The 23906-nt window shown below is 41.3% G+C and overlaps 3 protein-coding genes across 3 annotated transcripts in view; 2 read left to right on the forward strand and 1 right to left on the reverse strand.

The window, feature by feature from the left end:
* NUP205 (nucleoporin 205) overlaps positions 1–11636 on the forward strand; it is a 45615-nt gene extending 33979 nt beyond the window's left edge. Inside the window, exons 31-43 of the mRNA XM_066550395.1 lie at positions 474–622; positions 1326–1517; positions 2276–2397; positions 3473–3611; positions 3825–3951; positions 4878–4954; positions 5729–5857; positions 6396–6522; positions 7212–7378; positions 7786–7909; positions 8755–8883; positions 9587–9660; positions 10721–11636. Coding sequence (XP_066406492.1) covers positions 474–622; positions 1326–1517; positions 2276–2397; positions 3473–3611; positions 3825–3951; positions 4878–4954; positions 5729–5857; positions 6396–6522; positions 7212–7378; positions 7786–7909; positions 8755–8883; positions 9587–9660; positions 10721–10873 — 1709 coding nt within the window. The 3' untranslated portion in view covers positions 10874–11636. The remainder of the gene's footprint in view (positions 1–473; positions 623–1325; positions 1518–2275; positions 2398–3472; positions 3612–3824; positions 3952–4877; positions 4955–5728; positions 5858–6395; positions 6523–7211; positions 7379–7785; positions 7910–8754; positions 8884–9586; positions 9661–10720) is intronic.
* Positions 11637–12300: 664 nt separating this feature from the next.
* ARL1 (ADP ribosylation factor like GTPase 1) lies at positions 12301–18347 on the forward strand. Its single transcript, XM_066549555.1, has 6 exons — positions 12301–12428; positions 14239–14376; positions 15672–15753; positions 16734–16845; positions 17602–17780; positions 17968–18347. The coding sequence occupies exons 1-6, from the start codon at positions 12425–12427 to the stop codon at positions 17996–17998; spliced, it is 546 nt and encodes a 181-aa protein (XP_066405652.1). The 5' UTR covers positions 12301–12424; the 3' UTR covers positions 17999–18347.
* Positions 18348–18771: 424 nt separating this feature from the next.
* The window catches only part of UTP20 (UTP20 small subunit processome component), a 63179-nt gene continuing 58044 nt past the window's right edge, over positions 18772–23906 (reverse strand). Inside the window, exons 56-62 of the mRNA XM_066549556.1 lie at positions 23427–23559; positions 22197–22396; positions 21773–21844; positions 21298–21564; positions 20487–20613; positions 19506–19651; positions 18772–19174 (exon numbers count right to left, since the gene is read on the reverse strand). Of these exons, the coding sequence (XP_066405653.1) occupies positions 19019–19174; positions 19506–19651; positions 20487–20613; positions 21298–21564; positions 21773–21844; positions 22197–22396; positions 23427–23559 (1101 nt within the window). The 3' untranslated portion in view covers positions 18772–19018. The remainder of the gene's footprint in view (positions 19175–19505; positions 19652–20486; positions 20614–21297; positions 21565–21772; positions 21845–22196; positions 22397–23426; positions 23560–23906) is intronic.

The raw sequence follows: 23906 nt of genomic DNA on the forward strand, positions 1-23906 counted from the left end.
TGTTAATTTAGCTCACACTTAATGCTTTAGTCCCAGTGAAAGTTCGTAGAATCTTAAGATGGTTTGGGTTGGAAGGGACCTTTAAAATGATCTCATTCTAACCCCCTGCCATGGGCAGGGACACCAGACCAGGTTGCTCAAAGCTTTATCCAATCTAGCCTTGAACACTTCCAGATTTAGGCCTCTTAGTTTATCTATGTAACAAGTACTGAACATTTGAATTATTTTAAGCAGACTATTTACAAGGGTCATGTATCTATACTGGTCCACACTTTTTGTTCTGGCTGGTCTGTGTGATATTCAAGGAAGGGTGGATTTGTAGAACATTTGCCGTTCATTTAAAAACCCTTGACTTTGTTTGGGGCATTTCTGTTGCAAGGCGTAGAGAGAATGCCCTGAAGGATGTAGCTAAGTGAATGCTAAGATGCCTATCTTTGAATGTTTTCATTTTTTGTTTTATTTGCTTTTTACAGCTAAAAAAACTATGTGGGAACATTTGACAGCTCCTGAAGATATGTTTAGTAAATTGCAACGGGAAAACATGGCAACTATTGAGAGTTATGGGGCAGCTCTGATGGAGGTGGTCTGTCGTGATGCTTGTGATGGCCATGAGATAGGCAGGGTAAATGAATCTATTCTTTTAAAGTTACTGTTCTGTTTGTTTTAAAGAACATCATCTGTGCAAAGATGGGAAGTTTCATGAGGTAGAACTAGAACATCTCTATAGATACAGGATCTGTTTCATATTTCTGTCCTCCCACTCATCCTTCAAGCTGCTGAAAGTAGAGCCATACGTGCATATTAATTTTTTTCTCAATCAGGCTATGTGTCCTATTGTTTAAAAATAAGGGTAGAAAGCTCTGCTGCAATTGACATAGGTAGGGACCCCTGTTACCATTACTTGTTAGCATTTTTAAGTCATGGACTTACTTTGGGAAGATGTGACTTCATGACAAAGTAATTTCTGATAGTAGCCAGTAGCTGAGAATTTCCTCAGAAGGCAATCTAGTTTTAAATAGTAATCGTGCATGAGGTAATACTTCCTTAAAATATTTTGCCTTAGTTGTTGGTCAACAATATCTGTAATGTTTTTTAAAAGAATAGTAGAGAAAGGTAATTGTCTCATACTATACTAGTGTCAAGAATTCTTAAAATATTTTCCACATAAATAGTTGCAATTATAGTGAAGAAATGCATTCTGCTTATAAGAAGCTGTTAGAAGAAACTGCTTAGCATTTCATGTTTCTAGGTATTTATTAAAAATCTCATAGATCTTATATGTTTAATTCTGTTTTGATTTGTTTGTTTTTCTTCCCTCATCCCAGATGCTGGCATTGGCTTTACTTGATCACATTGTTTCAGTAGACAAGCAGCAGCAGTGGCTGTTGTATCTCTCCAATAGTGGCTACCTGAAGGTGCTTGTGGATAGCCTGGCAGATGATGATCTGGCTCTTCAGAGCTTGCTCACACCTCAGCCCCCTTTGCTCAAGGCGCTGTACACCTATGAGTCCAAAATGGTAACAGTACTTTAGAAATGACTTTGTGTTACAGTGTTAATTTTTTAATTTTACTTTTTAGTAAAAGTTGTTTGTCTACACTTTGCATTGATTGTACTCACAGATATTGTTAAGGAAGCTTTCCTGTCTGACCATTCAAGAGCACTCTGGCAGTCACACTTGCACCACCAGAGATTTTAACTGCTGGGATCAAAGCCCCTCCGTAGTGAGTGGCTCCAGTGACCGATGGGTGCCCTGCTTTACCCTCACCACACTCACACACTCAGACCAGGTTTCCTTACCCCAGGTTTGACCCTAGGTTTCCCAGGCCAGTCTCAGACATCTGGATCCTTAAAATGATTTAATCATGGTGCAACAACAGAACAAGAGCCCGAGCTGTGCCTCTGAGGAGGGACCCTGAACAAAGGAGCCCCTGGGTTTTATGTACTCTCAGCAGTCTGTGTGAGTCAGTCTGGGGTCTTCAGCTGAGTCCTTGTCTCCTGCCGTTTCTCTGAGTGTCCAGTCCTCTGGCTGGTGCCCCACATCCTTCGTGCCCTTTGTTTTGCAAAGGGTGGGCAGTTCACAGGCTCTTGCTTGGGGCTCCTGCCACCCAGAGCTCAATCTGCAGCTGCACACTGAGCTACCTGCACTGAAGGTATTCCTTAAGGACATTTTACTAATATAGTATATTTGAAATGATGCAAAAATCAAATGAGAAAGTAGACATTATAAGCCTCATTGTGCATCTCCAAAACTTAACCTTCTCTACTGTTGTGTAGGCATTCCTCACTCGAATAGCCAAAAGTCAGCAAGGTGCACTAGAGCTGCTGCGGTCCGGCGTCATTGTGCGGCTGGCACAGTGCCAGGTGTATGACATGCGACCCGAAACAGACCATCAGGGGTAAGTGTTGCTTCCCTGGCTGGGGGTGAAACCATAACACGGTCTTCCTGGAAGCACATCACATCTTTTTATAGCCTCATGACTTTTGAGCAGACTTGTGGGTTTATTCTTTGTGTGTGTGTTTCTTAAACCTATCAGTTCAGTTCAAAGGTACCTTTCATTGAGAGGAAAATTTCAGGTGTGGGTATGAGGTTGTACTTGCATGCTAATTACTTAGACTACGTAAAATTGATATCTCAGATAAAAATTATGATTATTATTATTAAATAATTTATACTGTAATGTTTGACAAACAGCTTACACTGTAAACTTATTCTGGGGGCTTTGCAGTTTGTGAAGGGCAGAGTCTGTCCTCCATCATAAAACATAGAGAGAGCAGTGAATTAAATGCTATTTCAGGAATGTTTTATGATGTGTTTAAAAAAAAAAAAATCACAGTTATATATTGCTTGGCAAGTGTCTTGATGTGCCACTTGACAAGTTTAATACCACATTAGTCATTGTGAGGTGATTGAGAGAAGATCTCAGAGAAAGAAATTCCATATTTAGGGGAAATTACCTGGGTTGATTTCATGCCTTGGCTCCTTTTTTAAACTCACAGTTCTTAATAACACAGAAACGCTTTGGAAAAATTTAAGACTTAGACAAGGTATACTATTTGAAAGTTCTAATTAGACATAATAAGATTGTATAAAACCTACAGGACCTTTGTGGAGGACTGTATTTAACAGTTGCTTTAGAATTAAGTACAACTCTTCCTAAAATATTGGAGAATACCTAGTTTTGTATATCAGTAAGCAGGTATGGTATTTCTGCAACAAAGTTATCTAGTTTAGTGTAGCATAATACAAAGAAGTAATTTTCCCTGCTTAAAGAAAATGTCTGGCAGCAGCTGTGTATCATAAATGTGTTGCTTTTCCAATATAAAGTCAGTTCAGGTCTAGACATCTTATTGAAATATGAATAGTTTTAGGTTCTTGATTGATTGTAGGCTGAGGCTCTGCCTGACTAGTGGATTTCACTCTTCTTGCACTCTTTATCTTTTTTTTTCTCCCTTCTTTTTATACCTGCTAAGAATGTATGCAATGAGAGATCCCCCAGTGTTCATTCCTGCTCCAGTGGAGCGTTACCGCCAGATTCTTCTTCCAGCTCTCCAGCTGTGCCAAGTGATCCTCACGTCCAGCATGGCACAACACTTGCAAGCTGCGGGACAGGTAAGTTCCAAAACTTGCTTGAGTACCACTGGTATTGCTCATTCAAAGAAATTATGTGTGCCTTTGCTCTGACAGTAAGTTGTTTTGGTTTTTTTAAATCCCACCCTCACTGGTACACGAGGTCTTTTAAAGTTCTTCAGAAGCATTGTTTCCTCTCTGCTTGCCATTAAATTTTGAGTCATTCATATTTTCTCTTTTTTTCTTGTGGTGCAGGTTTTGCAGTTCCTCATTTCCCATTCAGATACAATCCAGGCGATCCTGAGGTGTCAAGATGTAAGTGCTGGATCTCTCCAGGAGCTGGCCTCCCTGACAGGAATAATCAGCAAGGCAGCATTGCCTGGTAGGTACTGCAGTTTTGAAGTCTCAGCCCCATTTGCATGAATCTCAGGCTTTGTTTTCTGTAAGGAAACAATAAGACAGAAGAGAATATCCATGACAATACAGATTTTTTTTTGACATGTGGAGCTCTGAGAAAAATCGAGAAATGTTAAATAATTTTTTCTTGAAGTAAAGATGCAGTAGACATAGTGCTCTTACCCATATGTATCTGATTTCCCATTTTCTTTTCAGCATGCTACCTCACACTAAGTACTTTTCGTCTTGGAGGCGATTTACAAATAGAAGTGCTCAAAGTATCTGTGGTCTCACCAAAAAACAATTTTTACTCAATAAGTTCTGTAACTGAGGAAATTAAGATAGAAAATTGTTTGCATACCCATTTTTTAATGTCTTCTTTGTTTTTTATTTGTTTAAAATATAAAGTTTCCTGTGGGAAAGCACTGCAGATTAGCATACTGCCATTTTTCTTGAGTGACTTCTTCACAAAGGGCTAATAATGATTATGATCGATATAGTGGTTTCTTCTGCACCAATTCAAAATAACTTCTCTATTTTGATTTAATGGTTTTCTTTGTTCAGGAGAGATGTCTGACTACTGTAGAAAGGAGTGCAGAGCTGTAGGTTAAGCCCAGGTGCTTCTTTGCTTAGATATACAGAGCTTTGCACAACAGCTGTAGTTTCCATGCCAGCCTCCCTTCCTCCTTGCCCTCATTTGATTACTTACCAGAACAGTAAGCTCCATGCTCTCATGCATCTCCTGGTAGCTGCATTCATATCTCAATGTTTTGCTCAAAAAACATGCAAAAAACAAGTTGAAAGTTTGGCTGAAATATTTCTGAACAATGCTTGTATTTACATGTATATAATGCACAAATCTGCTAAAAAACCCCAAACAAACTGTTACTTAATGGCTGTGTCTTTTATCAGGAGTGCTAAATGAGCTGGACATGGATGTTAATGAAGGGACACAGATGGAGCTACAAGGACACATAGGGCGATTTCAGGTAATAAAGTCATATATTTAAGCCATGTCCTTTTAGAATTTGCTACCTTGATGTGTTTCTTCCTGGTTTTTTTTACTTTGAATAGTAGCAATTGGGAAAGACATGTTTTCCAGCATCAAGAAGAATGTGTGGGAGGTTTTTTTCGTGGGAGTGGGATGGTCTGTTTTTTGGTGTCTCCCCACACTTCCCTGTGCATTAGAAAAGATAACACTTGACAACATCAGGGTTGCAACTGGGACTTTGTTTCCCTTCCTAGCTTAGGACTTAGGTGAAGAGAAAAATTTGAAGCCAACACCAAAGCATGTGAAGTAATGCAGAAACAGTCTGTTACCACTTCGGCCACAATCATGTCTCCAGCTCAACAATTTGATGTATCAGACATGCTAGTGGTTCATGTATTTGTTACTGAAGTAGTTTTTGTACTCTGCTTTTACTGGATGTTAGATTTTGTTTGTCTGTATAGGTAAAGGTGTTTTAGGTGTGGGAATGGGTAAAACTAAACTGTCATTGATAGTGTTCTGTATAATAGTCTGCAAGAGACACAAGAAAAGTTGTGCATTTGTGAATTGCAATCATTTCTCATTGGCAGTGTTTTAGGGTGCCATTAATTTCTAAATTAAATCAAGGTAAGTTAAAACACTAAAAACTTAAATTTTGTTTACAAAGTGCTCTAAGTTTTATCTGCATCGCTTTCTTAATACTGTTTTAAGGAACATGTATCACTTAAATGAAAAGAATCGTGCACTTCATTTTAATGTTCATTTCTTCTGGCAGCGCCAGTGCTTAGGACTTCTGAGTCGGTTTGGAGGGTCAGACAGGCTACGGCAGTTCAAGCTGCAAGATGATAACGTAGCAGGAGACAGAGTGAACAAGAGGGATGAAATTGAGTTGGCCATGCAACAGGTAAGGACACAAGATAAAAGAAGCTTCAGTCTCAACATTTTACCTGCTGTGCAGATTTGTTTGGTTATCGTTATTTCATATGATAGTGGTAATGCTCTACACTGGTTTTAGTGTGGTATAGGAGTCCACATTTTATTTAAAGTAATCCTTGAAAATGTATTTACTTACATTTGCATTAGAAACCTTTATTGTTTCGCATACAAACTCTGTGAATTTTGAAGGCTTAAATTGATAGAATGTTCAAAATTAAAGCTGTGTATAGAGGGTAATGGCTAACACTAACTAAAGCCTAAGGGGACTTAAAATTTTCCAGAAATTCTAGCTAGCAGGTTTGGGAAAGAGGCAAAGTTGCAAGTCCTAGACTTGCAGTAGAAGAGAGTTTGTAACCGATGAGCAAATAGAATCATCACGTTCTGGTGGGAATAGAGGAGCAAAAGCATATTGTTCACTGACATTTGTCCATGTAAAATTTAATGCTTCAAAGCCTGTAGATACTGTAATTGACATGCTGTCTTGTTTTCTTTCCCTTTGCTGGCAGATCTGTGCCAACGTGATGGAATACTGTGAGTCACTGATGTTGCAAAGCGCCCCCAGTTTCCAGCACACTGTTTGTCTGTTTACTCCCAGCCTGTCAGAGTCAACCAACCGAGATGGGCCTCGGCAGGGTGAGATTTTTGACTTGCTGTTTTTTGAGCCTGAACAGTGTGACATTTGGGCTACTAGAAAATAGTGAACCAGAGGCTGTAGTTTCACATACTGTTTAAGTCACTTTATGCCAATACTGTAGCTGCTCACTCTCTCATTCTGGCATCCATGCTTGTTCAGCCTTGTGCTAAGCCAAATCAGGAAACTAATCCTAGTTAAAACAAACAAATTGTTTTTTCATTCACAGCCTCAGAAATATATGTCAGTAAAGAAATGTGTGTATGTAAATAAATAGCACAAGACAGGGGAAAGTCAAGATCAGATTTCAGCATCTGTGCTGGATTACATTATTTGAAAGTAGGACCTCATTTATGACATGTAAGATGTGTTTTGATTGGAACTCTATTACAACACATGGTAAGAGTTTACACTGTGCTATTATGCAGTTGAATGGATTAAATATGTAAATAGTAAGTCTTCTAATCTAGTTACATTTCACATTTTGCACTCACTACTGCGCTAGGCTGACTGCCTTTTAGTAATGCAGTCACAGAATTTTTTGCCTAGACTTACATTTAGGTTACTTCTGACACAAGGGCAAAACATACTTGCCAGTGCTTTCCTGTCTAGGTTATTGACAGAGAGCACAGCTTATTGATTTCTTGGGGGTTTATTAGTTTTGTTTTCTTATCTTCAACATCTTGTCTAGATACACAAGCACCAGTGGTCCCATATTGGCACTTGCCTGGCCTGGGCATTATTGTTTACCTGCTGAAACAGAGCACTAGCGATTTCTTCAGTTACTATGACAGCCATCGTCAGAGTGTTAACAAACTGCAAAATGTGGAGCAACTGCCGCCAGATGAAATAAAAGAGGTAATTGTTCTTCTGAGTCTGTAGTTACTGTATTGTAGTAATTTGGACACAGCTGTAACAAAGGCTCCAAAGCATCTTTGATAAGCAAGTAGTTCCACTTCTTGTGCATGTTCTTTTCTGTTGTTGGTGAAGGGGGTCCATAGAATGAGTGATCTAAAACTTCAGGGAAAATATTTGGCTTAACTTTGTAAAAGTTGTGACTTTCATTATAGTTGCTTGGAGATGGATTTCATTTTTCCATTTTTTGGTCAGCAAAGTTGTGTAAATTCAAAATAGAAAGTAAGGTTGTAAAGAAATAGTAGCTTAGAAGAAAGTTCTAGATACTAGTAAGTAATCTTATTTGCTTATTTCTCTTGATGTTCTGTAATTTGCTACTGTCTTTCTGTTTTTTTCTCTTCCCATTACAGTTGTGTCAGTCAGTTATGCCAGCTGGGGTTGACAAGATTTCCACTTCCCAAAAATACGTATTGGCAAGGCGGCGCCTGGTAAAACTAATAAATAACCGAGCCAAGTTGCTCTCCCTCTGTTCCTGTATCCTTCTAAAATTGAAATGACCCTCAAGGTGATGATCCAGAAAAGCAGAGAGATAGAAATAGGGTTTTTTTACCTGGATTTCTGACCACTTTGAACAAAAATTCTTCGCAAAAAGTAAATTTGAAATACTGACAATTAACTTACAAGGGTATTGCTCTGCTACTGCCAGAATGTAACGATTTTCAAGTTAATGATTCCCATTTTGAAACCCAGCTAGGGCTTTCTGCAATATGCCAATAAAGGAATTGTTACAGCCCAGCTCTTCAATTTTAGTGTCCAGACCCCATAAACATTCACACATGTCCAAATATGGTGGAAGAAATACTTTGAAAAATAATTTTGATGTGCCTGTCATAATAGGAGTTTGTAGTCTTACAGCCAACCTTGCATAAACCTAAATCTCATAAACACCAGTGATTCTATGGAAATAACCAGTCATGCACAAAAGAATTGTCTTCCACAGATCAGAATTTTCCTCTGCAACCTCCCTTGGGAAAGATGTGCTCTTGCACACTTCTCTGTTGTCACCTAAGATGCTCCTGCCATGCCTGGATTTATAACCTCAGCTTTACTTTACTGTGTGCACCTGAGGCACCTTTACAAAGCACATGAGCACTCCATACTCTGCTCTCCTCCTGAGGGCTGGATTGAGGCTCTGCAGGGTGATGAGGACAGTGAGTGTGAGCGATCCATCACTGGGTTATGGCAGTGTAGGAGGTGACAGGTGGTTGAGCTGACCTCTTCAGCTGTTTCCAAGTGTGTAAATATGCTCATATATGTTATACATAATGTACAATCCAAAGACAACCAAATTGGAGTCCTTCACTGAGATGTGTCTGCAGATATCATAGAAATATGTCTCTTCATCCTTTGGCGCCATCTGGAACACTACCTACTGCACTGCACACCCACTGACTCCCAAGACCCGCTGCTGTCCTCTAGGATGTCATTTAAGAAAGGAAGGCTGCAAGGTAAAATTTCTCAAGCATCAAAATGCCTTTGAATACCTTCTTGTGATTAGCTTTAAAAGTGATTTCCTACTATTAATATCTTGCCTTTTATATTTAATAAAAGAGATTTTGGATTTGGCACAACTTTAGATATTCCACTGGAGAATTGGCAATGCTGATATTGTTTACTCCCAGACTTCTGGGGTATGTGTATTACACACAACCTCCAAAGGAAAGTAGAAGTAACAATTATTTTTATTTCTGCCCTTCAAACTAACTGAAGTTCAGCTAATACAATCGGATAATTGATCCAAAATAGTGTATAGGAAAATATTTCAATACAATCTAAGATGAAATTATGAAATAAAGTTAATATTGGTGGTTTTAAAAGTATTTAAAATTTAGAATTATAGCCACCATTGATTTGCCAGAGGATTTTAAGTTTGTTGAATTTAATCTTTTAAAAAAAGAAAGAAAATGGAAGGAAATCAGGGAGAGTGGATTTGCAGAGGAGTGCCATGTTGTGTGTTCAAAATTATTTATGAGTCACTGTTTATGTATTTTCTCTAAGTTATTTAAGTAAAAAAATAGTGTAATTTCTAATGCCTAAGTTTACTTTTGGATCAAATTGGAACACTGTTTTAAATTTTTATGTTTTATGACTTGATACAGAGATAGTGTGGAGCAGCCAACACAATTTTAACATCTTGTTTTCTGTTGCCAGATTCCTTTGGATCAGAGCCAAGCTTGGATTTCAGTAGTGGACTGAATCGAGTGAGCCAGCACGATATAGACCAGGTGAGATGTGACAGTCTGCTGCAGGGTACAGAAGGCTCCTGGCTACCCTGCAGCTATTAGAAGCAGTCTGACTGTTGTTTTCCCACTTCTGAATAACCTGCAGTAACACCAACAGCATAGAACTTAATTTAGAATTAGTGAAGCATTACAAAATTGTTTTGGAAAATACTGTGAAACAGGTGGCACTTTTGCTACTGTGCACATATCTTTGAATCTTAATATGAAAAGTTTAGTAAAAAATGAACTATACTTATAAAATAATAATTCTTTTTCTCTTACCAACCAGTCAAATGGTGTTTTTTAATAACAGCTTTCCAAAAACACCAGATAGCCTTGAAAGACCTGCAATATGAGGGCAATTTTCTCAATTCTCTGTGATCAAACTGTTCACTATGGGTCAGCTTCAGCTAGGCTATAGAGAAATGAGATCAAAACAGTAACAAGAACTGAGGAGACTATAAAATGTGAATGGTAGAAAAGAAGTAATTTCACTTACACAGAAATAAAATAGTTTGTGTAAATTTGATGCAGAAGTGGCAGGAAAAAGATATTAATAAATCTCACTGACATTTCTATGACTATGCAGAAAACAACTGTTCTTCAAAATAGCAGTCTCAAGTACCTTTATAAGATCTAGAACTGTAAGAAAAGTTGCTGTGTTTTGTGATGAGGCATGTGTAATTCATTTTGTTTGTTCAAAAGTAAAGTATACAGTATCATCCTGGTAAAATACTTAAGATGGAGTTAATTCAGTGACTCTTTACATATGCATTAATGAAAAAATGTTGTTGGTGCACACAGACTCTCTAAAGAGTCCCTAAAGGACTAGGAAAATTTTAATTGGAAGATGTGTTTGTATGATGATGAGTGAAGAAGCTGAATTATAACCAATAATGCCTAAAACAGAATAAGTAGTACTTATTAGAGAAAAACCCATTCTTTGGAAAGCAGGTCAGAGAATAAATCATAGTGAAGGGGTTGGCAGGCAGTGGATGACAAGCTGGCATTTCAGGAAGAAAAGATTATGTATTGACGACTGCATCAAATCTCTGTTTCTCAGCTTCAGATTGAAGCCACAAACAGCTTTGGTGAATCTCTGCAGAAGAAGCTCCTGGACATTGAGGGTTTATACTCCAAGATTCGCTCGCGGTACACCTTTATTCAAGCTCTCGTTAGACGTATCCGTGGTCTCCTAAGGATATCAAGGACCTAAAAGACACTTGGTAGATGCTGCTTGCCCAGTGAAGCTGTGTGCTAGGGCAGGCCTTCTGGATCATTGCATTTTATAGATCAGACATTTTCTAAGTATTGCCAAAATTATTTTGTTACTTTTTTTTATCCCTGTGGATGAGTTTTGTGTATTCTTTCCTACTGCTCCCAACGTGACATAAAAAATAAAGGATTCTTTTCGACTGAGTTATGAATAATGTAAAATTTCAAGCAAGAAAGAATTCTAATGGAGGGCCTCAAGGAAACAGGAAGTTCTGCAGCTGTGATGATACATTTGTTGATGCTTTCAGAGAAAACTAAAACATCTTTGTCTGTGTTGTTCTTGTTTCACACAGAGATTTAATGAAACCATAGAGTTGACGTGTCATCACTTGCAGACTGATTACTGTGATGTGGATTTTATATTCATTTTGCACTGTGAACTGCTAATTTTTGCTCCCCCTCGTCCTACCTTTTATTCAGCTGAAGAAGTACAAGCTGCTTCTCTTTGAACAAGTTTAAATTAGAAAAGCGATAAAAGTCATGGAAGGTAACTGCTATAGGTTTGGTTCTTGTGGCTGGGGGAGTAAAGGTTTCTGTGCTTTTCTTGCTGCAACACAAGTATAAGGACAGAATAAGGTGCATGGGGAGGAAGCCAGTAATCGTGAGTGGTAGGTTGTTTCTATTGTTAGATTGTTCTCTTATGAGACTTTCACATATCCCTGTATCTTCCGTTAAAAAGCTATTAAAAAAAGCATAATCATTGATTATTGACATGAGATCTGTTGCACTTCTCCCTTAACTCAGTCTGAGCTTACGGCCCAGTTCATGTGTGCCTTGTACATTTGTTTCCTCTGAGTTCTCATTATGTCACATTTTTTATGATTTCATATTTACTTATCTGTGCAACCTGATTACATGGCTGACATCATTTTTATGCAGGGATGACGACAGTGCTGCTGTCAGGTGAGCCTGTTAGCTAATCCATAGGAGCAGCTTGCTATCAGTGTTACACAGCCGGACTTTGACTGCTGACTTCAAGCCGGGAATGTTTCTTGTTTCTCCCCCAGTCGGAGGGAACCAGTCCCTAACCCAAGAACCGTGCTGGCTCCGAGGTCTCCCCTCCCGCCCTTTGGCAGCCGGCCGTGGTTCCGAGCAGTTGTGCGGCCGACGCTCCCGTTCTCCGCCCGGCTCTCGGGGCAGCGCGGAGGCCCCGGGCCGGTGACGCCGCCGGGCCCCGCCCGCCGCGCGCTCCCGCCGCCGCAGATTCGCCACGCGCGGGCCCCGGGGCCGCGGTTTTTATTCTCCAGACCTTTCTCCCTGCTCTGATTCCCGCCCGGGCGTGTCCAGGGAGGGCGCGGCGAGGGTCCCGCTGCCAGGCCGTGCTCTCCGCGCCGGGGGCGCAGCCGGGCTCCGTGTGTCGAAACGGCGGCGGGCACGGAGCGCTTTGTTTACTCGCCGCGGAGTTCGACGTGGAGCCGGGCGGAGGCGGCAGGGCCAGCGCGGCGAGGGCAGCGGAGCGGGGCGGGCCGGAGCGCCGGCGGAGCGGCTCGACATGGGTGAGGAGCGGCCGGGAAGCGGCTGACCGAGGGGACCTGTCCATCAGGACCCTTCCCTGCGGCGGGGAGGGCGGACGGGTCGGTGCTGAGCCCTCCCGCGGGTCTCCAGCCCGCCGGCGGCGCCGGCAGAGCGGGCTGAGGGCCGCGCTTGGCGATGCCCACCGCCCTCAGGCCAGGCCCTGCCCGCGGGCCGGTCCCCGGGCAGCCGGCCCTGCAGGAGGCCGCGCTGGGGCTGCCTTGCGATGGGGACTCGTCCGAGCAGCCGCAGGAGGGAGTGCTCGGTCATATCCTCAGGTGCTCTACTCCTGACACCTGGCAAAATTAAACTGTGAATCGAGTCTGAAATGGGCTGCTGCTAAGGAGCGGATTAGGAGAGGAGGGCCTGCAGACCAGTAGATGAAGTAGAGGGTATATTACAGAGAGGCCCTGAATTTGAGGGTTGAGTGGTTGAGGTGAACCTGTCCTGTTGTAGATGGTGTGTGAGCAGTGTTTTAGTGTGGGAAAAGCATGCACAATAGCATATAAAAAGAGGGAGTGAGAGGTGTCTGGTGGCAAGCAAAGTTACTGACTGAAAGAATTTTTGCATCTTAGGCCTCCATGCAGCCAGTGGTAACGTTCTGCTTGTGATGTTTCTATCGAAATACCTTTTTCCAGATCAGTTCTCTTAAGGTTATTTGCCTGCCTGGCAGTAAGAGGTGCCATGAGCAGCACTATGCAGACTGGCAACTCATGGTCCCTTATAACTTCTTGTTTTCCAGGTCTGTAGTGTATGGCTTCTGTGGTGGGATGGGCCTAGAAGAAATAAAGCAACCTGTTATCAGTCTCATTTCCTTCTGAAGTATAAGCTTTGCTCCCTCCTTTCCCTGGAAAAGCAGATGCCTAGATAGGCAAACATAGGGAATAATTTTTATCAAAGTATCTTTCAGTAAGATTTTGGTTGCAAATCTTCTTAATTTGTTCTCTGATACATTTGTCAGTGTTGTCAATGATTCTGGCTTGTTGGATGTTTCATTACATTTTGCAGGCTTTAAGTGTATTTACAAAGTTATGATTTAACATTAGATATGTTTGTTATAAAAATCTTTGGAAAAAAGGGAATTGTTACTGGCTTAGAACATCAGTATTCTTTTTATGAATAAAAATCTAGTAAGCATAAATCAGATATTAGCCTGGCCACAAGTACTCTTGCATGCATTTAGAGAATAAATGAGATGCTGGGGCAAGCCAGTTTTGAAAAAAAAAAAAAAAGAATGAGAAGGACATTTAAAATCAGCTGCTAGACTTCTCTGTAGCATTACCATACTTGATTTGGTGCAGCTTTGCTGTTTGTAATGAACTGATTTAATAGGTCAAACTGATTTATACCTAATTTTAAGAAAAAAAGAAGCGGTTGGTCCTGTGGAAGGCTGTAGACATCTTCTGTTGCTGAATTCTTTCAGGCTTCTTTTGGTCCTTGTATAATCTCTGGCACTGAAAAGGTAGAGTCTGATACAAGCCAAAAAGAAGATGACTCATATTTTGGTGAAGGAGAGAAAAGGAAAAAATAAAATTGTAACTGCAGTGAGATTTGATACTGCTGCAATGTGATTTGCTGGAGTGAGCTACCATAAAATCATAAAATGGCAGCATAAACCAGGAGGACATGATGTTGATGAGCAGCCATTTGGGCAACAGCCTGGACTTGTCCTTTTTCAGTGGAGAAGAGAAATGTCTTGTAGGCCAGTAAGAGATGAGGTCAGTCCGTCTGCCTTTGCATATCCTCCACAGAGCTGGCTGACACTGAAATGTCTCTCTCTTCGGGTTTTTGTAGGGGGCTTCTTCTCCACCATCTTTTCCAGTTTGTTTGGAACTCGAGAGATGAGGATTCTCATCCTGGGGCTGGATGGAGCAGGAAAAACAACCATTCTCTACAGGTTACAGGTTGGAGAAGTTGTTACCACCATTCCAAGTAAGTGATCTGCCCATAGGGAGAGTATTTGCCTGGAGCCTGTGATTTGCCTGTAGCTCTGACACAGAAACTTTGCCAGCTGAACTTATTACATGCTTCCTTCATAAACAGAAGGACCTTATGGTGTGGGAGCCTTGCACTGTTGTATCTAAGAACTTTTCCTGGATAAAAGTATTACAAAAAAATATTTTATGCTGCCTTAAAAAATTCAAAAAGCATTTGACCTCAAGATTGTTAGCATGATTACACAGACTACTTGTGGTAGGTCAGCACTCAATAGATGGTAAATGTGCACTCTATAATGAGTTTGTTTCCAAATACAGGTATTATGTGAACTTCAGAGGTCATTGTTGCTGTACATAGGATGGTGTACCTTTTTTTTTGACAAGGGCTGTATGAACACTTTTGTTTAACATGGATAAGAAGATGATTTAACTTTGCATTCTGTAGAAAATGTAATAGAACTCAATGTGAGGTTTCAAGGGAGAGGATGATGCTTGTTTAAAAAAATGCAACTGATTTCACCACTTGTCTTGGCATTCATGCAGCCACACCCACCCAGTGTGTGTGCCCAAGGGCCATGATCACTCTGTGTAACATGAAGGACAAGGGGTGCTTGACTTTTTTATGTCCCTGACATGTCTCTTGTGTTCTTCCTGAATCTCACTTTGCTCAGGCCTCTATTACCTTTTAGAAGCCAACAGTTTGCTGGGACTTAATCTTTTTGCCTGAGGGTTTTGCTTATTTCAGCCTCCATAAATTCTAAGCAGCCTGTGCCCACTGTTCACTTCCCTGTGCTACGTTTCTCTGGGCTGGCAGGACAAGGAATGACATATGTGATACTGCAGCCTTGTTGCCATCTTCCAGACGTTGGTATCAAGTCCTCTCCTGAGAAGTTGGTTCTGCTTTGGTTCTGCTGTGGCTCTTAAAAGAGTGCAGACATTGTTTGGACAGAAGGACACATTCCTCAGTGCTCTCTTGCTGTCAGTTGTATACTTGGTAATCACAGCAGGCCAGTTCTTTAACCCTTGCTCTGTTTCTTTTAGTGATTTCAGACTTGTTGATTTTTAACAACCTTTGCATTTCTTACAAATCTCTACAATATGTTTACAATGTGGTTTAATTAGTTCAAAAAATATTTCTGCATTATTTTGAGTCATGTTTGTTGGGGTAGCTTTTCAAAGGGCATGAGCTACTGAGAATTTTCAGGTCTGAAAATTTTAAACTGAGTGCTGTGATATTCTTCAGAAAAACAGGAAAATCACCAACAGTGAAATTGTTTAACTTTGTTTCAGCTATTGGCTTCAATGTTGAGACGGTGACCTACAAGAATCTTAAATTCCAAGTCTGGGACTTAGGAGGACAGACAAGCATAAGGTAATAGATTTCTTAAAGTCAATTAACTTTCTCTAAAAACTTCTTGGAATTCTCATAGCAGGCATTTCTGAAAATTGTTTTAAGTTTTTAAAAGCCCATTCTCAGGAGAGCATTTTCATCTAATGGAATTCAGTTTGTAAAACCTGTGATGCACAGATTGGAAAAAAACAAGCCAGTGTTTTCATTTTTATTTGGTTTTACTTTGAAAAACAAATTTATTAGTGTAGGAGGCAATTGAGTAGCATTCTGAGAAAGAGTGGAGGGGGTGATAAAAACCCAGAAAGATACTTCCTAGCTTTGCATTCTTAAGAGTAGTGAAGTTGTTTTTAGGTATAGATGGCAATTTTTTAGCAAGCTTCACAAGTTTTGTAATGAGTCATTAACAGTACCCCTGTGTGATCACCTTGTGATTCCTTTTTCAGTGCTTAGTAGCAAGGTGCAGTGTAGTTAGCTGGTAAGGAAGGTGCAGTTAGTGAGATAAAGGTTCCTTCCCTTTTTAGTTTCAGGACAGTAATTCTGAAAAAGGTGTTTTGTTTTGATCCTTGTTAATTACTTGCCTGTATTAATTACTAATTTAAGATTTCTCTGGTGACCCTTCTTTGGTGATTATAATGCAGATGCTTATGTCTTTAAACTTTCTTTGCTTTCCTGTCCCTCAGTTATGGGCCTGATGTCCTGCAATGTGATTCCCAAATAAATCTGTCCCCAGCATATCTGTTCTTTCCCTGTTTTCAAGTTGCTTCTTTATTTGCTTTGTGTTGGGTTGGAGTTTTTTGGGTGGTTTTTTTTTGTTGTGCCTCGGAGAGTATTTGTACTATCTGTTAGTTTTTGTAGCCTCTTGAAGAAATCTGCTTGCCTCCTGGGGCTTTTCACCCCAGGGACAGTTTTTACTTCCTCTGGGTGATCTGTTTTTAATTATCTAGCTAAAAGGAACTGCTAACATGCAAATGACATGACTGGAACTTCTGTCTCCTCTGCAGGCCCTACTGGCGGTGTTACTATTCAAACACAGACGCTGTCATTTATGTAGTGGACAGCTGTGATCGAGACAGAATTGGCACTTCAAAATCAGAGCTTGTTGCTATGTTAGAGGTAAGAAAACAAGGATCACAGTCATTATCAGTAAAATAAATTGAGAAATTAAAACTTTTTTTTTGGAGTAAATATGAAATTTGATTCAGTGAACCAAGTGAAACTCAACTTCACTTGTGAAACTTCAGCCTTCAGCATAGCCCATGCAGCACTTCTGACTGACAAAAGCACTGAATACTCTGCAGGTATTTCATGGCTTTGTGCAGCATTATCTGGACAGTTAATTTCATGTAGCCTTGCAGTCACATGAAAATTTACCTGCCTGCCAGGACAGCTGCTCAATACTGCAGTGTGGCAAGATCAAGCCCTGAAGGATTGACAGTAATTAGTAATTGACATCCTACGATGTTTTGAAGCTGAAGAACAAATGTAGAACAAGGTAATAGAAGATCAGTTGAGCAACACTTCCTTTCTCTCTCTCTTGCCTTGCCACCCAAAATACCTGCAAGCTCATTTAATGTGCCTTGTTAAATCCAGCTACCAGCTCGTTTCATAACCTGGACTGGCCATGTTTTGAAACTGCTCCTATAGGGAACAGTTTCATATTGGTATTGAAATTTCAGTATCATACTGGAATTGAAAATAAACATCATTCTTTCACTGAAGAATTTTCTACAGAACAGAAATCAGCAAACAAAATAATTGAGAGCTGCTGAAGTTCTTTTTTTATATGTAAGTTTTTTATTATATAGGTTTTCTCTCCTAAAATTCCATAGAAGTCTCTGCAACAACTTCCACAATTTCCCTTTTTTTTAGGAAGAAGAGCTGAAGAAAGCCATTTTGGTGGTGTTTGCAAATAAACAGGACATGGAACAGGCCATGACTCCCACAGAAATGGCAAATGCCCTTGGCTTACCAGCTTTGAAGGACCGAAAATGGCAGATATTCAAAACCTCTGCAACTAAAGGCACAGGGCTTGATGAAGCAATGGAATGGTGAGTACCAGTCTAGTTATGCTTCATTCATATATCTAATTTTACACATTTGGGGTTTTATAAGACTGGATTTGTGGATAGTCCGACATAAAAGAGTCCACATTAGAAGAATGGCTGGTTTTCTGCTGGAAGTATTTCAGCAGAATTGAAATGACCTTTCAGTAAACTGACTTAACCTTTTTCCTAGGTTGGTGGAGGCCTTGAAGAGCAGGCAGTGATACAAAACTGACCAGTGCAAGAAATGTCAGCTATAGCCAGCATCCTCCTTTCTGCAGTTAAGTATGTTCAGGCCACAGATACTTGTAAATAGATCAGATTTGAGTTTGACTTCTGTAATGTGGATGCCTCTCTCCAATTGTAAAACTGAAATAAGTGAATGTGTACATTATGAAACTCCATTTCTTACTTTTTGTTTAAAGAATGTACTTAGGGTAATTTGTATGAAAGTCTTACTGGCTGAGAAAGTTGGTGGGTTTTTTTTTGTCATCCCCCCTTCCTTTGATGGTTTTGGTGGCCAGCATATTGGTGTAGATAGAACACTAATAAAATCTGGAACTGTCAGCTATACCCAGGGTGTGTTGCTTCCTAGAGGCTGCTTGCTTGCTGCTTGCTTTACAGGAACGAGTCCAAGGGCTGCCAGTTCCAGCAGCCATGTAGGTGAACACCTGCAGAGGTGCACCTGCAGTGCAGACACACTGTTACAGTGAGGTACAGCAAGAGAGCACCTCTGGCTGCCAACATGGCATTCAGTGGGTGTCTGAAAGGAAAACCAGTGTCTTCAGCACACACTGCTGCCCTGATGTGCCAGGGCAGTGACTTGAATTTAACTTCCACCTTCATGAGCTGTTGTTCCTGCACTCTCAGCCAGAAGTGACAGGTAAGTAGCTCAGTATAGCTGCAGAAACTGAAGGCCAAATCAAAGTCAGGAGGCAGACTTGTCTCTCCAAGACCAGTGTGTTCACAGGCAGAAATGCAATCATCACAGAACCCATTTCTTACAAATGAAGTAAAATTTAATATAAAAGATCATAGTTGTTGCCCATTCAACTGTACATGCTCTGGTAAATATACAGATTTGGAAAAAATTTAGACGTTTTTACTTAAGATCCTTGATGAAAAAGGACATAAAAATACTAATAAATACAATTGAAATATGTAAGTACTTTTTAAAACAGTAATTAGTTCTTTAACTCAGTATTACTTTTCATAAATTAATCCTCCAGGAAGGAAAAGCCCTTTTATTCCACCATTGCCAAATCTTTTAGTGCGTTACTTCGATGTCGCTTGGCCTTGTACATAGGACGCAGGGATTCTATCTTTCTCTTCCTGGTTTCTGCTTTATTCTTGTGTCTCTTCAGCTTCCTCCTTGCAGCAATGTCAGGATTTGCTACAGTCTAAGGAAAAACAGTACATTGTTAGTTCACTGACAACTAACAGCAGTCCCTGTGAAAATCATGAACTTCCTGAGAAACTGGTTACTGCTAAGACAACACATGGGTGGTATTCAGGCTGCTTTGCCCTTCAGGTAAGCAGGAAACCATCCCTGTCAGCCAGAACCTGTGCAAGAGGCCGATCATACACAGCTTCTTCCACGTTTTATAAAGGAACTGATGAAACTGTCCTAAATAAAGATGAAGTTCTTCCTCAAACTCCCGTTCCTGGGCATCTCTCAAGCCTTTAGAGAAGCCCTATTTCTTTTCCTCTCAAGAGAAAGTGGAATCTTACCTGCAAAGCCCTCTGCTTTTTCCTCATTGCTCTTTTCTGGTTGGCCTGTTTCTGCACAGAAGAAAAGGCCAGCGAAAAGGCCTCCAGCCCCACTAACTTCTTGAGAAGTTCTATGATTTCTTGGGAAAGGTTCTTCAGTGTTGGATCTATTAAAACAAAATTGACTTACTTACTTAATCTTTTCAGCATATGGAACAAAAGCCAAGAGCACAATATGGATTCCTCTTTCTTTAATAAAGGATGGCTGCACTGATAAACCTTGCCCAAACCGGTGCCTGTGAAATCTGCTGGTGCTCCACCAGCTTTCCCAGAGAGTAGCTTTTCAACCAGCAAACAAACAAACAAACAAATCTTCTCAGAAGCAAAAAAATTTTTTAGAAGGGTGAAGTCATTCCAAAGTTAATTACAAGAGGCTTTCTTTCTATATGTAGCCAGTAGGCTTCTAGTGAAATAGGCTTCGTTGGAAATAAAGATTATTCCAGTCAGCACCCTTGGTAAGCAAAACAATTGTTGGAATCACTAGTTAATGGCAATATATTAACTACAATCACTGGGGGGGAAAAAAGATTCTGGGGGTGAAAAAAGGCTACAAAGAGGTGCAAAGGAAAACTGAGAGCAGGGCAAATACTTCCCCCGGTCTCTCAAACAGTTCTTCCAAGCTCCTCTCAGGAAGGACTCTCTAAGTCTTGCCACCATGAGCCCACCTTTGAGTACTACTTTTTTCCCACTACACCACATGCTCAAGCTTTACCCACTTGAACACAGGAGCATTCCTAACTTCATTCCAATCTTTGAACATGCACGTTTCTATTTCAGCTGACATACACCCTCCTCCCTTCCTGGTATTTTGGTTAGGCAGCAAGCAGGTGAAATTCACTGATTACAGTATCAATGCCTCAGCAGACAAAAGGAATGGCAGGTAGTGTTTGTACTGGGGCATAGCTGTGATGCACATTCCTCTTTGTGAGGGAAATCCCTTACCTTGCTCTGCATAGTTGCTGTTCAGCTCCCTGTACAGAGGGGTGAGAATTGTTGGAAGGTAGGGCTTGATCCTGTCTTGCCCCAGATCCACCGAGATTGCTCCCAGGAACTTAAAGATGCAGCTTCTCTGAAAAGAAGTGTGTGGGACATGAAGTAAGGAAAGCTGGAAGAAAGCTTCCTAACTGAACTGCTACCAGAGGGCCATGCATCACTGTTCAACACAGCAGGTGCTGTTTTAGACACTTGAGTCACAAACTCACTGCTGTTTCAAGGTCTTACTGCTTTCAAGTACAGCCTTTAGAGAGACGCAACCCCTGCTGTGTGAGCTGGGACTGGGTTGGCAGCTGTTGACACTTTGAACAACAGGCTTGTTCTCACTGTTCTCAACAGCTGAGGACACACAAGTTCAACCTATCTCTGCACCATGGGGAACCACAGTGCTTTTGGTGAGGCTCTCCCACACCTCCCTCCTCCTCCTAGCAAGTTACTCCATGCTGCCATTCCCCTGCCTGCATGAACACTCTTGGGCATTCAAAGGTACTGCTCTGTTCTCTTCAGCTTGGTGCCTTGAGGTTTTACCACTCTTCCCCCACCCCTCAAGAGGCTGGAAGCATTAGCAAGGACTGGCACAAGCCTTTCCTGAGAGCCCCAAAACACAGTAGGCGTTTCTTCAGCACCTACTAATCCTCACTTCAATGCCAGCTCACAGCACCCTCTGCCCCTTTTCCCCTGAAAGCAAAGAGCCAGAACAACACTGTCCTGTAGAAGTGCCCACCTCATCAAAAGCAGTGGGACCACACACTGTTCTTACCTTTAAAGGGACCTTAGGGGAATATGCTGCTTCTCTCTTCCCCATGACAGAGAGCTTCTTCATTAACCACAGCAGTGTGGCTGGCTGGCCTTTCTCTTGTGTGTCCTCTCTTTCTTCCTCTCTTTGAGCAGAAGTATCTCTCTCATCCTCTGAGACCTCCTGCTCTTCCACTTCACACCTGAGCTCTCCATCTGCCTCTTTACCTTCTTCTGAGGCAGGAGCTAGTAAGTAAACAACTTTGGCCACAAAAAGTAAATTCTTTATAACCTGAAGTGTGGAAACAGAGGAGTCAGTCACTGTGGGTTGCCTCTGTAAGAGCCAAGACTTGATCTGACAGAGGATTGTGCCCTGGGCAGAGAGCAGCTAGCCCTGAACTGTGTATCTGTTCTGTGCCACCACCTAGGACACAACATCCCTCACGTGCCAGGGCCTGCTCTGTGCCTTCCTGCAGCCCCAGACAGGCTCCTGCCCTTACCTGCTCGCTCAGAGACATGTCCAGGAACTTGGACTGCAGCTGATGGCAGAATGCAAACACGAGTTCCTTCATCTGGGGAAATGAAAAATGAGAAAGGAATGACTCCACTGAAGGGAGCTGGCAGCAGACACTCAAAGCAGTATTTTACAGTCACCAAAGGCAATTCCCAGGGGAGACCAAAGGATCAACACAACTTCTGCCTGCATCTTACAAACTGGAAAGGTATTTTTGTGCTGCTGAGAATAAGACCCCGGAGAAGCCCCCTCCCAGCAGCAGAGCCACCTCCTCAAACGCTTTGAGTGACGAGGATTAGACAGCAGACAAGTGACTAAAAGAGAAACATGCATGCCAAACTGAATTATTTTTATGTCCCAGTCGGGGAATGGGCATGAGCAGAGTGAAGGAGTAGTATGGACATCATTACCTTTTTGTCCAGTTCAGCAGTCAAGAAGACTGCAGATGCAGACAGCTCTGCTGGTGTCTTTTTTCTCTTCCCTGACTTTCTTTCCTTCCATTTGTTGACAAGATCTTCTGGCTTGTAAGATGCAAACAACAAGCCAAAGATCTCAGTGGCTGTCAGCCAGACCCAGCTATGAGGATACCACAGGTGAGACTGGACATGATCTGGGGAAAAGAAAACCTCTTTCAGCAAAGGAGATGGTCCATTGAGAGCAAAAATAGAATGAGGCTACTCCCAACAATTTATTTTTATTGCAACATATGCTGCAATAAAAAGGTGAATTAAATGAACTGTGCTCATCTGCTCAGAATATAATAAAAGAGTTTCTAGCAACTCAATCCAGCCAAAGTGAAGAGCAGCAAAAACCTACAGGTAGCCAAATGTCCCCACAGTGATCAGACAAGTCATGTTTCTGCAACAACTACAGTCCCCATGGGGACTTGGTGCCACAGCTCATCTGCCCAGGATGTCTGGGGGACTGGCTTGTGTCAGCTGGGCCTGCTGCTGATGGTCCAATCAAACCCCTGCAGAGAGGCCAAGGATGCTTCAGAGAAGACATGGAGCTGCTCTCCTGTCTCACCTCTGGCCAAAATCCAGGATAACAATGATTATCTGCTATCTCACTAAAGGCAGGCTGGACTCTTCAAAGTCACTAACCAGCCACATCAGGTCTTCTGACTGCAGCAAATGAAAAAGTTAAAATAAGGGCAACAAAATGGCAATAACCAGCCTCATATTTTATAATCTTGCACACAGGGAAATTGCTTGAATCAAGTAACTCCCAGGTCTTTACATCCTGACAGGCACAGTATTTAGAGCACTATTACCATGTATCATCATTTTCTGGCTGGTATGTGTGATCAAGGAAATCTCATCTTCTCAGGAGACCTCAATGTTTTCATCCAAGAGAATGTAATTATGGTGAAACATGCAATAGTTTCCAATTATTTGCTCTGTGGGTAATAGAAAGCACTTCCAAGCAACTGAAAGAGAGGGTGTGTTGTTTTCATCAAGCATGTAACCTTTTCCATTAGCAACTTCTCTTTCATTGCCCAATATCTGCTGTGTGTTAGCACTTTGCAGAATGGAAACCTTGTATAATTAAGTTCAGTCATTTCTATTAGCATGGGAAAAACCAGAAGGCACACAATCTTTCTTGGAGCACAGCTGTACTAGCTCCTGAATGATACTTACCCCAGATCCTGCTCACAACATCACTGTGCTTGGTTAACTGAATCAAGTTGCACTCTGTGATTAGCTTTTTTACCAGCACAAGAAAGCTGAATAGCAGCCTATCTGCAGCCTTCTCCTCTTCTTCTTCAGTTATCTAATAAAATCAGCAAGTGAAGAAAGATACTTATGAGAACCTGAGGATAGTCCTGATTAGTCCTGGCTAAATAAATTTCAGATCAACCGTTCAAAAAAAGCCAGAAGACTGACTTGTACCCAATTCCCAATGTAAACAGAACAGAAGCACCTTCACTGAAGCATTTCCTCTGGAGACAATCTCTGCAGGAGATTGTATTAGAATCATTCTTCTTGTTTTTCATACAGACATGACTGTAACAAACTGCTGGGTTTCTACATGCAAGCAATTACACACATTATGTCTGTGCACGTACTTGTGCAGATTTGATTCTCATCGTCAGAGCCCAGCTGAGTGCAGATTTGTCT

This window comes from Molothrus aeneus, chromosome 5 (assembly GCF_037042795.1).
Source record: "Molothrus aeneus isolate 106 chromosome 5, BPBGC_Maene_1.0, whole genome shotgun sequence".
In the NCBI taxonomy this organism is placed as follows: Eukaryota; Metazoa; Chordata; class Aves; order Passeriformes; family Icteridae; genus Molothrus; species Molothrus aeneus.